At 36.8% G+C, this 15,019-nt stretch overlaps 2 protein-coding genes across 2 annotated transcripts in view; one reads left to right on the forward strand and one right to left on the reverse strand.

The window, feature by feature from the left end:
- The first annotated feature begins 5,205 nt into the window (after positions 1–5,205).
- Positions 5,206–9,491, forward strand: LOC105439193 (lathosterol oxidase-like). The gene is made up of 5 exons (XM_030979528.1): positions 5,206–5,347; positions 5,902–6,112; positions 6,443–6,736; positions 8,211–8,331; positions 9,025–9,491. The coding sequence occupies exons 1-5, from the start codon at positions 5,216–5,218 to the stop codon at positions 9,182–9,184; spliced, it is 918 nt and encodes a 305-aa protein (XP_030835388.1). The 5' UTR covers positions 5,206–5,215; the 3' UTR covers positions 9,185–9,491.
- Positions 9,492–11,522: 2,031 nt separating this feature from the next.
- LOC100890782 (dorsal root ganglia homeobox protein) overlaps positions 11,523–15,019 on the reverse strand; it is a 30,602-nt gene continuing 27,105 nt past the window's right edge. Inside the window, exons 5-8 of the mRNA XM_003729786.3 lie at positions 14,059–14,259; positions 13,353–13,534; positions 12,644–12,735; positions 11,523–11,798 (exon numbers count right to left, since the gene is read on the reverse strand). Coding sequence (XP_003729834.1) covers positions 11,527–11,798; positions 12,644–12,735; positions 13,353–13,534; positions 14,059–14,259 — 747 coding nt within the window. The 3' untranslated portion in view covers positions 11,523–11,526. The remainder of the gene's footprint in view (positions 11,799–12,643; positions 12,736–13,352; positions 13,535–14,058; positions 14,260–15,019) is intronic.

Raw genomic sequence — 15,019 nt, forward strand, 5'->3', positions numbered from 1 at the left:
TTTTTTTTTTTTTTTAATTAAAAAAAAAAAAAAAATCTAACGAAATACAAAATATGTAATGATGAATTGAATTCTAAAGGATTTTTATTTCAACTGTTTTTATCATTACTGTTCTACATCTTGGTTTCGTATATTTGCTGTGTATTCTTTTTTTCCTTTTTTGATGTTTGTATATATTCGTGTTTTTATATGTATTTAACAAAACATTGTATATACAGGGTCCCTTGGAAGAGCAATACCCGATATTGAAAGGGTCACCCTGAATAAAACATTTTCTGACCTCTGTTCATGAAATGATTGTGACAATATGTGAAAGTTATTATATAACAAGAAAATAAAACTATTAGCAAGAATTTAATCATGATTGCAATATGTGCAATATGCTGTGCAATCACACTAGCTGCCTATTTAATATAATTATAATCAGTGTTTGCTAGTTTGCTAATTCTCTTGTTTTTATTCTCGATCTCTTGCATCATGAGGTTAATACTTTTTAATATATATCAATTTTTATTTTTTTATTTTCAATTCCGAAGTTTAACTTTATAACTGTTACATTATTTTATTTCATTTCATATTTGTATCTAATAATTATTATATTATGTTATTCATGACGCTCGTTACATTTGTTTCCATGTATTGTATTCAATTGATTTTAAATCCGCTCTTCTTTTGCTGTTGTAATTGTTTAATTTGTATTGCGTTTTATTCTCTATTTTATATATCTTTTAATGTATGTACGGACTTGACCAGCCATTGGCTGAAGCAAGTGATCCGTGTTGAAATAAAATAAAATGAAATAAATATAATTGAAAAGTGATAGTCTAGCCCATCCTTCCGAATATTTTGACCCCAGGGAGGTCACAGTGAAAGAGAATGAGTGGAATCAAATCGCTCTCCTTTGACCCCATGCTCCAAGCCGCCGAAAAGTTATGCGCTAATCTGCAACTGTTGACCTGGGGGTGTTTAACAAAGATCCTAAGTCAAACTTAACTCTAAGTTGGACTTAAAATTATGGAGAGCCATTTGTAGCCTTCAAATGTAATATATTCAAAAGCAGAAACACAAGTATTTTAGACTTTTCATAAATTCCACATCCAGAACACGAAATCTCCTTGACAACATTTCTATTCCTTTTAAAATAAACTTTACAAAATATATTCAAAGATGTTAACGGCTTTCCATAAATGTTAAGTTCAACTTGGGATCTTTGCGAAACACCCCCAGATGGTGAGATAAAAGGGCGCATTAGATATCAGGATTTAGAATTCCTACATCAGAAAATGTTCGCTGTCCCTTCCAATGATTTTTCATTAATTGTTGAATGTGTAATGAGTTGAACAAGTGAACAAAAACTTGTGTAATTTCATAATTTTTTTTCTAATTGAAAAAAATACGAAAAGCACGCAAAAGCACGCATTAGCAAACGTAGTTATCGAAGATTTTGAATCATAGATTAAATGACGGGACATTAAAACATGGGAAAATAATTGGCTTATCCTAAAAATTGACTTTTTGTCAGGATCTAATTTTTCTTTTACCAACTCTGGCACACAAACTATAGAAAAGGGCGGAATTCTAAATTTTTTGAAAAATAGTTTGATGCACTATTCCCAATACAATCCCCATATAAAGTTTATAATTTGCACTGAAATTTTGACGGTAGTTTGAAAAATGTGAAACTGGTGCCTGGCCTCCGAAATTCCCCGCTGGCAGTGGAAATGCAGCTCGGAGCATGGAACTTCAAAGCCAAGTGGAATGTTACTCATCCCATTGTTACGCTTTAGAACTCACGCATGCGTTTGAATAAGTTACAAGAGTTTCCACTCCTTCTCTATCACCTCCCTGATTGAATGTACCATTCGTTCAGAATCTGTCTAAAAGTTTGTTGCCCTCAGCTATTATTAGGCAAAAGTTCGTTCACCTGAACTAAAAGATCACGCAGTGTAAACCTTGATGGTTGTAATAATGACTACATACAGGGGAGGTGAAGACAAGCCATTACAGTTTATGACGAAAATATTTCGAACAGTCCTCACAAAGATGAATGAAGATAGTAGAAAGTGAACATATCTGATCTGGAATTGCCTAATTTGTTACCATTTCAAGACCAGATATTGTCAGGAGCTTTGAGATTTTCTTGCTAACCCGATGTACGTGGATCCGACACGTATGTAAACACAGACATTCTACTTCTATTGTAGAGCTATATAGCTTGATTGATTTTCTTTTGTTGGTTTGATACATTTTTGAGGCGCACCCTATCACTGAACTTTCGGAGGGGTGAGTGTGTTTTGTTTGTGTCTATAGCTTTTTAGTTTCGGGGGTCTATAAACGGAGCGCTGCGGGGGGGGGGGGGGGGGGGGGGGGGGGGGGGGGGGGTGCGGGCTGGTAGGCCGGGTAGGCCAGTGTTTTTAAAGCTGAATACATCTTTGTTAATTGTTATTATCTTTCAACACAAAGTATGATGATCATGTAGAAATAAAAAGTTTTGTTTGATTGAAATGGTCGCTTGAATTGAATATGTCTAGACGGCACGAATACAGCAAGTTGGCTCAGCCAGTAACGCGTCTGCTTGTCGAACAAACATCGTCACGTGTCACATGTTAAGTGGAAAACACTCTGTCCCTCGGATAGAACATTAAATGGAAGTCCCGTGTAGAGGAGAGTCACGGCCACGCGACCTCTGTACTTTAAGAACACACTGCACTTTTTGTATAAGAGTAGGGGGAACCCCGGTGTCGGGGTCTACCTGTACACCCCCGATCAGTTATACCAGGAGGAGAGACCCGAAGGTTACAGTAATGCAGTTCGCTTTTCGCCACCCGGGCACAGATGATGCCAAATACTTAATAATGATAATGATTCTATTCATGAATAACTCATAAATCAAACATTTGCATTATCACAGAAAATGCGTGGGATAATGATTTTTGCTCTTTTCAGGACATCAACCATGAAGGATTCTATAATACAATGATTATGAATCAAATTCAAACTGTTGAAAAACATGCATTGGTTACACTTGACATATCGTAAGTTCTAAAGGGTATACAAAAAGTAATACAATTTAACATTTTAATTTTGTAAAGAAACGAAACAAGAAATGGAGCATGTTTTTTACAATCACGCACCCACGCATGCAGACACGTACTTTATTCTTTGTTACAGCAGTGATCGTGCCGGCACAGAAAAGTACAATCTAGGCCTCCTTGATGTTATTCTCAAACAGAATGTCCATTAAATTCTGTCACTGCATATTTTGTATTAACTGGAAACCTCAACCAAAAGAGACTCGCTCTTAAAATACTGGCCAACACTGCATACCCTAGATTAGAGGGGCGCTTTTCCACTGATCTCTGCGTCCGTTTACCACGTATAGCTGTAGTATATGTAAGTATTTTAATGGGCGAGATTTTAAAGTGTCGATTTGTACAAGAATAGCATCATAATTTCATGGACATTTACCACTCAGAACCGTTTATGGAAGTACTTCCACACTTGTTATTGATCAACATTGGTTTCTTCACAAATGTGCCACAGTTGATGATTTCAGACAAAAGTGCACAATTGTTCAGCCATGCCGTCGTACTAATATTAATACCCACACAAGTGTCAATGGGTACCTGGCAATGCTAGGGTAATAATAATTATTGCAGGGCACGCGTGAAGAGCAGTTTTGATACCGGTGTGGCTACCTTGGGTAAATACAACGCAGTTATTAATAGTTGCAATACAAGTTACACTCACGTCTATAACTACCTTGTTTACGATTTAATATCACCGGTGTCTTCATATTTTGTTGGTCCCCTTTTAAAAATGTGTTATATGTTTATTTTCTTTTATTTCGATTTTTAGAGAAGCATGATGGCCGAGCCAGGTAGAATCGGCAAATTAGTCTCGCTCCTAGCCCGAATCAGAACAGCTATGCTTGTAGGACTAGGCACACTCCTTACAGCACTACTAGCTACTGGATTAAGAGGTACAATTTCGATATTTTAGTCTTAATCTTATCATTTAAGGTGTAACCATATCCATAGGCGTCCCAGGGGGGGGGGGGGGGGGGGGGGGGAGGGGGCTGACGTCTACTGTCCAAATTTCATTCTTTTTTTCCGTTTCTGATTTTGTTTTGTTTTTGTACACGATTTTCATGAGAGGTGACGCGATGGCTCAGTGGTAGAGCAGTGGTATCGTATCCGGGACTCGAGCCCACGCGCATGACGAAAGTCGTAAGAGCCAGACGGCGATCTCATTGCGCCTCCCGTCTCTCTCTCTTTCTCTCTCTCTATCTCCCCTCTTGAAGTGATCATTACCGTAATGTAAATGTAAAAACACCCCCATTCTGATAAACATTCATGATCGTTATATGAATGGTATTTGAAAAAAGGCATAAATTATTTAATGATCTCATATATACCGAGCAATACAATTCAAATACAGAAGGGTTACACCGTTTGACTTGCAATGATATCAAGATAACCAAGTTTCAAGCTGAATGTGACCTCAACATATCTTGAAAGACCAGGTCATGGTTATTTTCATGTACACACTTGTGCTGATTGCCTCTAGATACGGGTAGATAAAATGAGACAAAAAGTAACTGCTAGACAACATTGCAAATCGTCAGGGGAATATATCGTATATCTTATCTTATATAAGTTATGTCTTATGATTTTGTCGCAGAAAGTATCGCACATTTCCATGAATGACATACTTATCTTGACAGTCGAAGTGATAGTAAAATACCATCGTCCGTTTTATTTCCATTTTCAGATTAACCCAAACCCAAATATACAGTGCAGTACATTAAAAAATACATCAGGTTCCTACTCAAAATACTTGCATATATATGAATAATTATCTAAATAACTGTGCTATGATGAATTCATAACTCAAATAGGTAATATGAAAATGAGAAGAAAAAAAAGAAACTTATAAAAGGCCACAGGCATGACAGGGGCTTTGTAAAGTAAGTCCTCTTAACAAAATTACTAGTTGCGAGCGACATGTATGTAATTTATTTAACTTTATTTATACATAACATAGAATATGACTTGTCCAAGGCAGGGAACGAATACATTATATCTCTCAAAAAGCAAAAAAACAGCCCCCGAAAACAAAACAAACAAACAAACAAAACATAAATGCCTGCGCGGAATCCATGATAAACCCTGTTCTTTGTTACACATACTGGTTTATAGGAGACTGGTTACTTATGTACGTCCAAGTCAAGAGACTCTGGCAGGGGGATACCACACGGGGAACGATCTCGGCTCAACATACTTCCTTCGACATCGACAACGTGACCAATCATGATTTTGTAGGCGTTGGCGGATATTACATGAAGGTATGTAATCTTGCATCATCGTTTCTTAAAGGAGCTTTTCGAAGATAAAAAAACAACAACTTTATTTTCATTATTGCAAAGGCGAAACTTTGATTGGAAAATTTAATCAAAATTCAATGCTTGGAAACATTCGAAGGAATGATTATTATCTTTTAAAGAAACACTTAAATTCAGCCTGGCATAGCACCTGGAGAGCTTTCCGAACGCTGCTGAGATGTGTGACATCACAGGTTAGGCATGATTTGCACAAAAAATGTTTTTAGAAGATATTATTTTCTTTCATAGCTCTCATCGAAGATATCTCGTTCATGGATTGATCGAGAGAACATTGCATGATGCTATATAACTGTAGCTTATATGGTTTCCATGCTAAGACACGTTTATGATCTTTGCTTGAGTCTTACCTCACAGTGAAGTCAATAATACAAATAAACTTTTCCAAATTACAAACCATTTCTTGCAACTTTAGACTATTAAAACACGTATGATTGATCACTGTTTTTTAAAAATATTTTGTTTTTATAATGGTTGCCCATCTATTACATTTTTGACAGGATGTAGGATTTTATCTTCTTCAATCTTTCACTGGAGCTTTTCTCATCTTCTATGGAGTCGGTGGCTACTTGAAATGGTACTACTACATCCAACGTCGTGAGGGGGCAGCAGACTGGAAATGTCAACCGGATCGGTTTTTACAACCCGAGGATGACCGGTTAGAATTTTGGTTGGGATCGCTGAACATGGCAATCGGTTCACTTTTATCGGGTAAGGATTTCGAGGCATAAACTCAAATAGTCATCCATTCGCTTTGGAGGAACTTTTATCACTCCTATCCTGCTTTAAGAGACAAACAAAAGAGGGTTTGAGTTGGTCTAATGGCCGGCTCTTTTTCTTTAACTATTTAAACCGATTCTGATAATCCCGGTTCGAAAATGAGTTGCTTGTTTAGGATGATGACTTTAGAAGTCGGTCCCCGATGCAAATAATCAATTTTCAGTTTTAAACGTCTGTAAAAAGCCGTAAGTCTCATTTTGATTAAAATCAATTTACAATTCGATTATAATCTTCATCTCATGCTTTGCTTGCTTCTCCAAGGAATTTTAGTAACCTACATCATGAATGGAGGAGAGACCAAACTGTATTACAGCATCAAAGACTATGGGTGGGTCTACTTTCTCCTCTCCATTCCAATCAACTACCTGTACAACGAAGTATCTATATACTACCCCCACCGAATGATGCATCATCCGATCTTTTATCGTCATCACAAAGTTCATCATCGATTCAAGGCTCCTACCCCCTGGTCAGCTGCTGCCATGCATCCATATGAATTCATAATCTTCCAGTTTCTCCTCGAGATACCCATCTTCCTGGTCCCGTTGCACGCAGGTAATCAACTCTATTGCGTGATCTCGACGATCTAAAAATTAGCCAGTCAGAATGCACCATTTTACAATCAAGCGATGATACCTTGATCTGATTGGCTAATCATAATACTCAACGGCATAAGAAGATGCGATCAAACGCGATTCTAAACTTAAATGCGACCTAACAACTAATCCGTTTCAGTTTCAGTTTCATAGATCAATAGATAAAATACCTATATAAACAGACAAATGTATGACAATACATTAGATGAATTATACAAGTGAGGAAGGCAGCGGCCAAAAAGGAAACAAACCTTGTAAGAGGCCGATCAGATCAAGACTTCAGGTACTTTCTAAAGCTGCGTCTGATCGCAACTCATTTGTAGGAACACTCAGACTTAACCAATCAGGGCACACCTTCCAACGAGTCAGTACCTTGGTCTAGATTGGGCAGCTAGTGGTGGAGGGTTCCAGTTGAATGAAGAGTCTATTCTGACATCATGTTGGTTTAAAAAAAAAATGGAAAACCACCTTGTAACGAAGTGAGTCAAACATAATGTACCTTTATGGTTGATTCTTTGTTATTTTGACGTAATCCAATACAAAAAAGTAGCTTGTTCAGGACTAAATATACATTTTGTTTCCACGTTTGTTAAAATAAACTTAAGGCAGGAACATAAAAGGCAATGAAGATATGAGAAGATCCGTAGAAAGAGATGTAATTCAATTTGAAATGGCGACAGCTCGATGAAACGTCTTTAAAGGATCTCTTCCATGTATGATCCGAAATGTGATTCGGTGACAATAATTTGTGCTTTATTTCGTTCAAAGTTATTAGTATTAAAGCTTATCTGCCGTAGTTTACAGGAGGGATTAGACCGCCCTGCAAGGTCACTGGACAGGTGGTTATCTCATAAACTCAGCTCTCAGTTAACATAAGAAAAAGAGGATCATGGGGGACCAATGGTCACCGATTAGACATTGTTTGTTATATAGAGGGCGCAAGTAGCTACAAGTAGTGCAGTGGGCCTTTAAGTATTGGCGTCACCTGTGCATGAGAGGCCAAAAGTAAACTGAATTAGTGTAACCCTTGGGTCTCTCCTCCCGGTATAACTAATTCGGGGTGTGCAGGTGGACCACTACACCGGGTTTTCTCCTTACTCTATATTATCATTATCATTCGTGTTCTAGTTTTTCTTTAATATCCTCATCGTCATCAGTAACGGTATTGAATTTTTAAAAATTGAATTGAATTTATAAATTTCACATATTCAAATGTATACCGAAAACAAACAGTATAGCGAAGGGGAAGACATTATATCTGGAAACAATATCAAATTGCAATAGTTCAATTACATTATTTACAACAAAACAAATTTGACAGTTTACACATTATTAAAGATAAGATTATTTCTATGTGTCATTTTTGGTAGTATTCCTATCAAATTGACAAAGATGTATAGTGGTACACTTGCTTTATCGCATTTTTCATACAGGTGTATTCTTGTTCTGGCTAATATACGGATACTACTACGGCATCCTTGCACACTCGGGCATTGACCTCCACTCGATGTTACCATGGCAACCAAGTGTCATCTTCCATGACGACCATCACAAGTAATTACGATTATCTCTTAAAATATCGTTCCATAGATTTCTGTTAAAGTTAAAGACCAGTTATGGTCATGCGATTGCATTGTGAAAGAAACGTTGTGGAATCGATCAGAAAAGGTTGATCATCTAGCATCTAGCATCTGCAAGGTTCTGGAATCATCAAAATGATAAGAAATTTGGCCCATTCTTCGTAAAGTTACAAGCACTATATACAGAAAGATGTATATGGGACTACCCTATATCTCTCACAGTCAAATAGATATAATAAATTAACAAATATATCAATTAGTAGGCGGTTTCCCGGCCAATTTTTTATAATCATGTATTAGTCAAAACATATTCTTTCACATGATTGGTAATGAGAGCTTCCATTTCATTTTTTGAGGTTGGGGCGTTTCCAATACTGGTCTTTACCTTTAATTCGGCCCCGTTGTATAAAACATACCACTGACGGTAACTTTGCAATCGATATGAATTACCATGGCAACACTACCAGAAAGGCGTGTAAAAGTCATGGGATTCCTGACTGACCTTAAGGTTTATAATAATGATTGCAGCATGAGCTAAATCTAGGATTTTATTTTAGAATCTGAGGCAATGTTACCGAGTCACTTTTAACGCAATGTAAGAATGTGTCACATGTATTTTCTTTCAATAGCTCTTGAAACTTTTTATTCATCTCTTTTTTCTTCATAGGTACTTCCATTGTAACTTTGGAGTGAATACGATGATATTTGACAGGCTTCATGGCACACTCCGTAAAAACGACAGATTCTACTCAGAAACAACATTCGGCGGGAAGGGCGCCCCCATACAAGATCCTTCAGCAGCCGGAGTCACTGATAAAGATTCGTAGTCTCCCCCTCCTTGTTCTCTCTGTCTCCCTTTCTCTCCATCCTCTCCTTTAAATGTACATCCCCCTCGATACTTCACTTTCTCCCTCTTTCTTTCCTGCTCTCTCTTTCTTTATCACTCACTTTATATATATCTCTCGCTTTCTATATTGTCACGTCCTCGGTTCCCCTCTTTTCTTCTCATAGCAATTTTTGGGCTGCTATAAGAAATAAACGTCTTCTATGTAGGCTATTGTATCGATTAGATTTGTAAAAGTACTGAATATCTGTATCGCAGTCAAGACACTAGAGTGGACTAAAACTGCAAGAGTGCACCGTAATGGCAGAAGATAGATTGAAATGGAGAGATGTTCCAATCAACCTCCGAACCGGGAGAAGATACTTAGATAGATAGATAGTCAAGACACGTACGTTTGTTGTAGGCTCTGTTAGCGAGTCTCTAGTTGCTCATTGCCGTTTCCACTTACTTGTTCTCATGATTCTTAAAGGCAGTGTATTCTACAGATACTAATTTAGATTTGAGTATACGTGTCGACAGCCATGTCCCATCATGCATCACCGACTCCATGAAGCTCGCATGATGATGATTGGGTATAGGTACTACTGAACTCTACGTAGTGTTATAGTTCAGTGGTAGGAACCGGAAATCGTTCTGTTTATGCTTTAACCGAAAGATGGCGCAATTCCAGCAGCATCGCGACATTGGTAGAATACCCTGGCTTTAAAGTATAGCTAAGAGTAGTGGGTTTAGTGTTTTAGATTTTATTGAAAATAAATTCAAATCCAAATTAATTAATGAAAAAATATGCCAGGTAAACAGAAGATAATAAATGATGCTTCATTAACCACGCATTTTCCTGATCGAAATTTAATAAATCAACATAATGTACATTTTATATATAGCATCTGATTATAGACGAAAATGTTTTCTTTTTCTACAGCTACTTCTATCATCAAAGGTTCTTAATATTCAAAGCAAAAGCTCTGAAATGATAGATCATGTTTACAAATTATAGTTTCATATTAATGCACTGTGCATGAATATTACAAATAGCACACAGTCAAAGAAAATGTTGGGAGCGTGTAAGTAATGTAATAGCATAACAAAGTGAATGGTATTTACTTCAATGACCAGTGAAAATATAAAATTCGAAACTAATCTCATTGCTGTATCTTCTTGAAAGATGAAGAAATTTCATTTTTAAAGTACACTATAAATATTGGCACTAACTAGTTGGTAACAAACTTGTCTTTTTTTAAGGTTCCAATCCAGTGATTATAGTACAATGCGTGATTTTTATCTTAAAAGAATATTAATAACTTTTAAGAAAAAACGGTCGAGTGCAAATAATTGTGTTGTTCATATGTGAGGTACTGTTCATTTTCATATTGTACTCAAAATGGGTTTCTACTCATTCAAACAACATTTAAATGTATAATAAAGTTGTGCATTTAATTACAAATCAGTCAGTGAAAGTGGTGTTTTGTTATCATGACGTCACAATCGGTTATCACTTAATATCTTAATAAGGAAAAAGGATAGCAGTTTTGTGTATTTGTGAATGAGCATAACAATCATTTAGTGAAGATATAGTTGTAGTTGATACGGTCAACTTTTAGGCCGTTTGAAACTGAAAAAGTGAACTCAACATCTTCATATTAAACCGGCTTTATACGTTATACTTCAAGCAAACTTTTCCATACAATGACGAAATGTCGATCGCTGTCCTTTTTACGAACCCTAGTAAATATTTATCTCGTATTAGAACGTGTCGGGTCGAGACACAAGTTTTCGTAGCGTGGCTGTATGTTCTACAGAAAGTGTCGAGTAAACTGGACTCAATACTTAAGCAATAACTGGATGTATTTCACAAACGCTACGCCCAACACTTCGGGAATCAGGGCTTGATTAGTCACGAAGTTCGTGTAAGCCGAAGACCCGAAGACCCGAAGACCCGCTGGAACGAAGTAAGCCTCCCCCAGTCAATGCCAATAATAACAATTCCTGGGCCTAATCGAGACTACGGACTGACGGAAGATCTTCTCCCCCTCTTTGTTGTGTCACAACACTTCTCCGCCACACACATCATAATAGACCACACTTTGATTTTCTCCTGAAGTGATTCAGTGATTCTTCTGTCTCATATAACAGAGTTTAGAAGGAGCTCTATTATATCTTCCTGCAGTTTAATTCAGTGTATTCATCAAGGATATGCATCCTGCTCATCAGAAATTGTCATTGTCCATATCCTTTGTTAAGGAGGTATAAGGACCAACATGGCGTCGTGCCTCACTCTAACGACCGTGATGACGAGTCTTCTATGCTGCTAAGCGTCTCTGGACGTCAATATGAACACGGAACGTGCGATGAATTCGGTCTTGAAGCGGCGCTGGCGCTCAAGAGAATTGCCGGATGGGGCGGCGCCATCTTGTATGACGTCATTAGACCAGCAGCTTCAGCCATAGCGTTGGAGTATTCCTTGGCGCGCATGCGTAGTGCAGCTAGGCTGAGGGTGCGTTTTTCATGTTCTCTCAAGATGGCGGATGAGGAATCAAGAGGCCCTCTGAGAGTTGGAACATTGAATCCACCATAGCTCCCTGATGTAGGCACGGGATCTGAAGAAAGAAGATCAGGAAAGTATTTTAAAGGGACCGTTTAACAATGTTAAATCTGAGATACACGGCCCTACGTGTTATCAGTGTCTGTGATATGGTGTAATATTGAAGCCCTAAAAAAAAATCGCGCTTCAAAATGATCAAGAAGTGCCTCAAAAAAGTAAAAATCTTTGAGTGACCGGTTTTACCATACTCATTTTCCCCAATAGACTGTAGTGTTATGAAAACCGTTTGGCAAACGGTTTTCAAAATCTGTAATTCCAATCATATTTATCTTGATAATCAGACAGGCGATCAGCTTGTAAAATTCACGGGGTTCCTGAATGACCTAAAGGTTTATAATTATCATTGCAGCATGAGCTAAATCCAGAATTTTGTTTCAGAATCTGAAACAAAGTTACAAGATCCCTTTATGAAAAATGACTCTCAAGTGTTTAAAAACATCTAGTAAATATGAAATAATTACAGTTTTCTTTTCTTTCAATTACGTATGATTTTTAAAATTTAAAAGTAGATTGATATCTATCTAAGATAGCGTTGTGAATCCATCACTCTTGATCACATTACGAATAGAGCATGAAAACAAATATTTATCTCTTTACCCAACATTCTGAAACGATGAACCTTTCCCCTCATATTATTGGTACTTTTCACATTTTTGTCACCAACTCTATGACATTCTGTTGATTTAATTTCTACCAATAACAGTTCGGACGTTACCGACAAAATTAGCCAGGAAACTAGTCACACTATTGTCCTTGATACAAGAGGACTATAGCGGGAAAATGAGGCAAATGACTGATGAAAAGTAGGATAAAATTAAGGATCGGCTGTTTTATACCAACCTTTTCTGGCTGAAGCAAATGACATGAGTTGAGAGGCATACGATGGTGAGATGAGGGGCGGGAACCGTGTAGGAGTACCATGTCCTCTCATACTATAACAAGAGAAAAAAAAGGAGGATATATTATTAAAAGGCAGGATATTCTACTGACGCTACTTCAGATTAACCTGTCGACAGCCATGTCCCACAATGCACCACCAACTTCTGACGCAAGCGTGATGATGCTTGGGGTACAGAAAGAAAATACATTACAGCAGGCGGTAGTCATGTCGGTAAAAAATAAACCTGCCATTGGGAGCATTTCACATTTTAGAAATGTTAATACAAACATTTCTTCCTCTTTTTCCTTCTACTTATAGTTTTCAAAGGGCCATGCAGCCTATTTCGAAGATTTGTATGCTGATGTAGATTACCAGTTGTGTATGTATACTAAAACACCAGGTTCATATCGTACTCTCTGTGAGAGGTGTAGCGTATTAACCCGCACTTATTAAAAAAATTACCCTAATTTGAACATTAAATTTTGATTCGATTCGATATATTTACCAGTACCATTGCAGTAATACATTTCGAACAATGTGTTTACATTTACAAGAAGAGAAACTATTGGTTCGTAAAAGGGGCTAAATAATAGTATATGAAGGTGTGTTAATGGCTTTACAACTATCACAAATAACTTTTTCTTAATTGAAGATGGATTGAAAGCTTACCTCTCGTATGGCTGTGAAGCAAGCAGCAAGCGAGCGGCACCGCTAGGATGGTAAAACGGGTTTAGCATCGTACTTGCAGATGGGTTCGCAAAGGCAGGAGGCATCAGGCGCCCACCAGATGGCGCTCTATCCAAGCTATGTAGGGGCGATTCATTGTCGTGATGTGAATCCGATTTATCACCCTATAAAAATCAAAAATCAAGAAAAAAAAATCAAATTATCACGATCACTTCATGGTAAGAGGTTTAAACAAAATCGAACTTGATCGGCAACAGTCTAGATATAGACGGATACGTTTTTCATGATATGATTTATTTTCCCCTTTTCTTTTTTCTTTTGCTCTGTATATATCACATATATTTTGTTTGCTTTTTCTTTTCATTCAACAGCTGTTAATGTCGTTACCATTAATTAAAAAAAAATTGTTATAGTTTATGTAATATTATTGTGAATTAGCAGGGCCTTTGTGATGTTGAATGGGACTAGCCTGCTTTTTCAAAGAAAACATGTATAAATAAATACATAAAAAAGACTAAATAAATACATAGAAGAATGAATGAATAACTGAATGATTAGTGGAAATAAATTCACTCACAAGAAAATAGGTATAAATAAATACATTAATGACTAAATAAATAACTAACTAAATACATACATGAATGAATGAATAAATAAATGAATGATTAGTTGACATAAATGTACTCACATCGACTGTACTTTTATCTCTCCGTGCGTCTTCGGAGGGTGCCCCAGGGCTCATGTTTATCTCCTCTCTTGAGTGCCCAACAGCTCCCTCACTCGACGATAATCTATCATCATTCTCCGGGCTTGAAGTTGATGACGGTCCTCGGTCCTGCTTGGTTCGCTCTGCTTTACGCCATTTAGCTCGTCTGTTCTGAAACCATACCTTTAATCAAATAAAAATGGTTTTCAAAACGTCAACGCATACATAAGTAAGTATACAGTAGGCTCGCGGGTGCACCATGTGTGAGAGAGAGAGAGAGAGAGAGAGGATTGAGGAGTCCTGAAAATCTTTCTTGGGGGTGTGTAGTCCTGAAAAGGACTGTTTGTTATCTTTCTTAGCTTATAGTTTAAGGAGAACTATAGCGCTTGGAGAGGATGAGTGGCTCGACGTTTCGAACAGGTTGATTATCCGTCGTCAGGAGTGGATGTATAAGTAAGTATAATATAAGTAAGAATAATAATTTATTATCCATATTAGGAAATTTGGTTTCTACTGGTTACAAAGTAATACAATACAAATATATAAATGAAATATTACAGGACAGTGAAAAACATAAACATATGATAAACATACATAAAGAATGAGGTAATACATGAGTAAGCCAAGGTGTAAAGGGTGGTTATAGAGATAATATCAGATTCCATTTAACAAAATATGAAGCTAAATTATTGAATGTGATTACTCCATAGTAAATCTTAAAATGATAATAAATACATAAACTGTTATCATTATTATTATTATCATTATTATCGATTACCATTTTCAGTTGTATAATTATCACCGACATCGTTTATATATATATATATATATATATATATATATATATATATATCTAAACAAAGAAATGTATTGCAAGACGTATAACCGTATCTCTAAACGATAATAAATGTACTGTATTTCAAAACATACAGCCATTATATTT

Source organism: Strongylocentrotus purpuratus, unplaced genomic scaffold (genome assembly GCF_000002235.5).
Source record: "Strongylocentrotus purpuratus isolate Spur 01 unplaced genomic scaffold, Spur_5.0 spur5_scaffold_10, whole genome shotgun sequence".
Classification (NCBI taxonomy): Eukaryota; Metazoa; Echinodermata; class Echinoidea; order Camarodonta; family Strongylocentrotidae; genus Strongylocentrotus; species Strongylocentrotus purpuratus.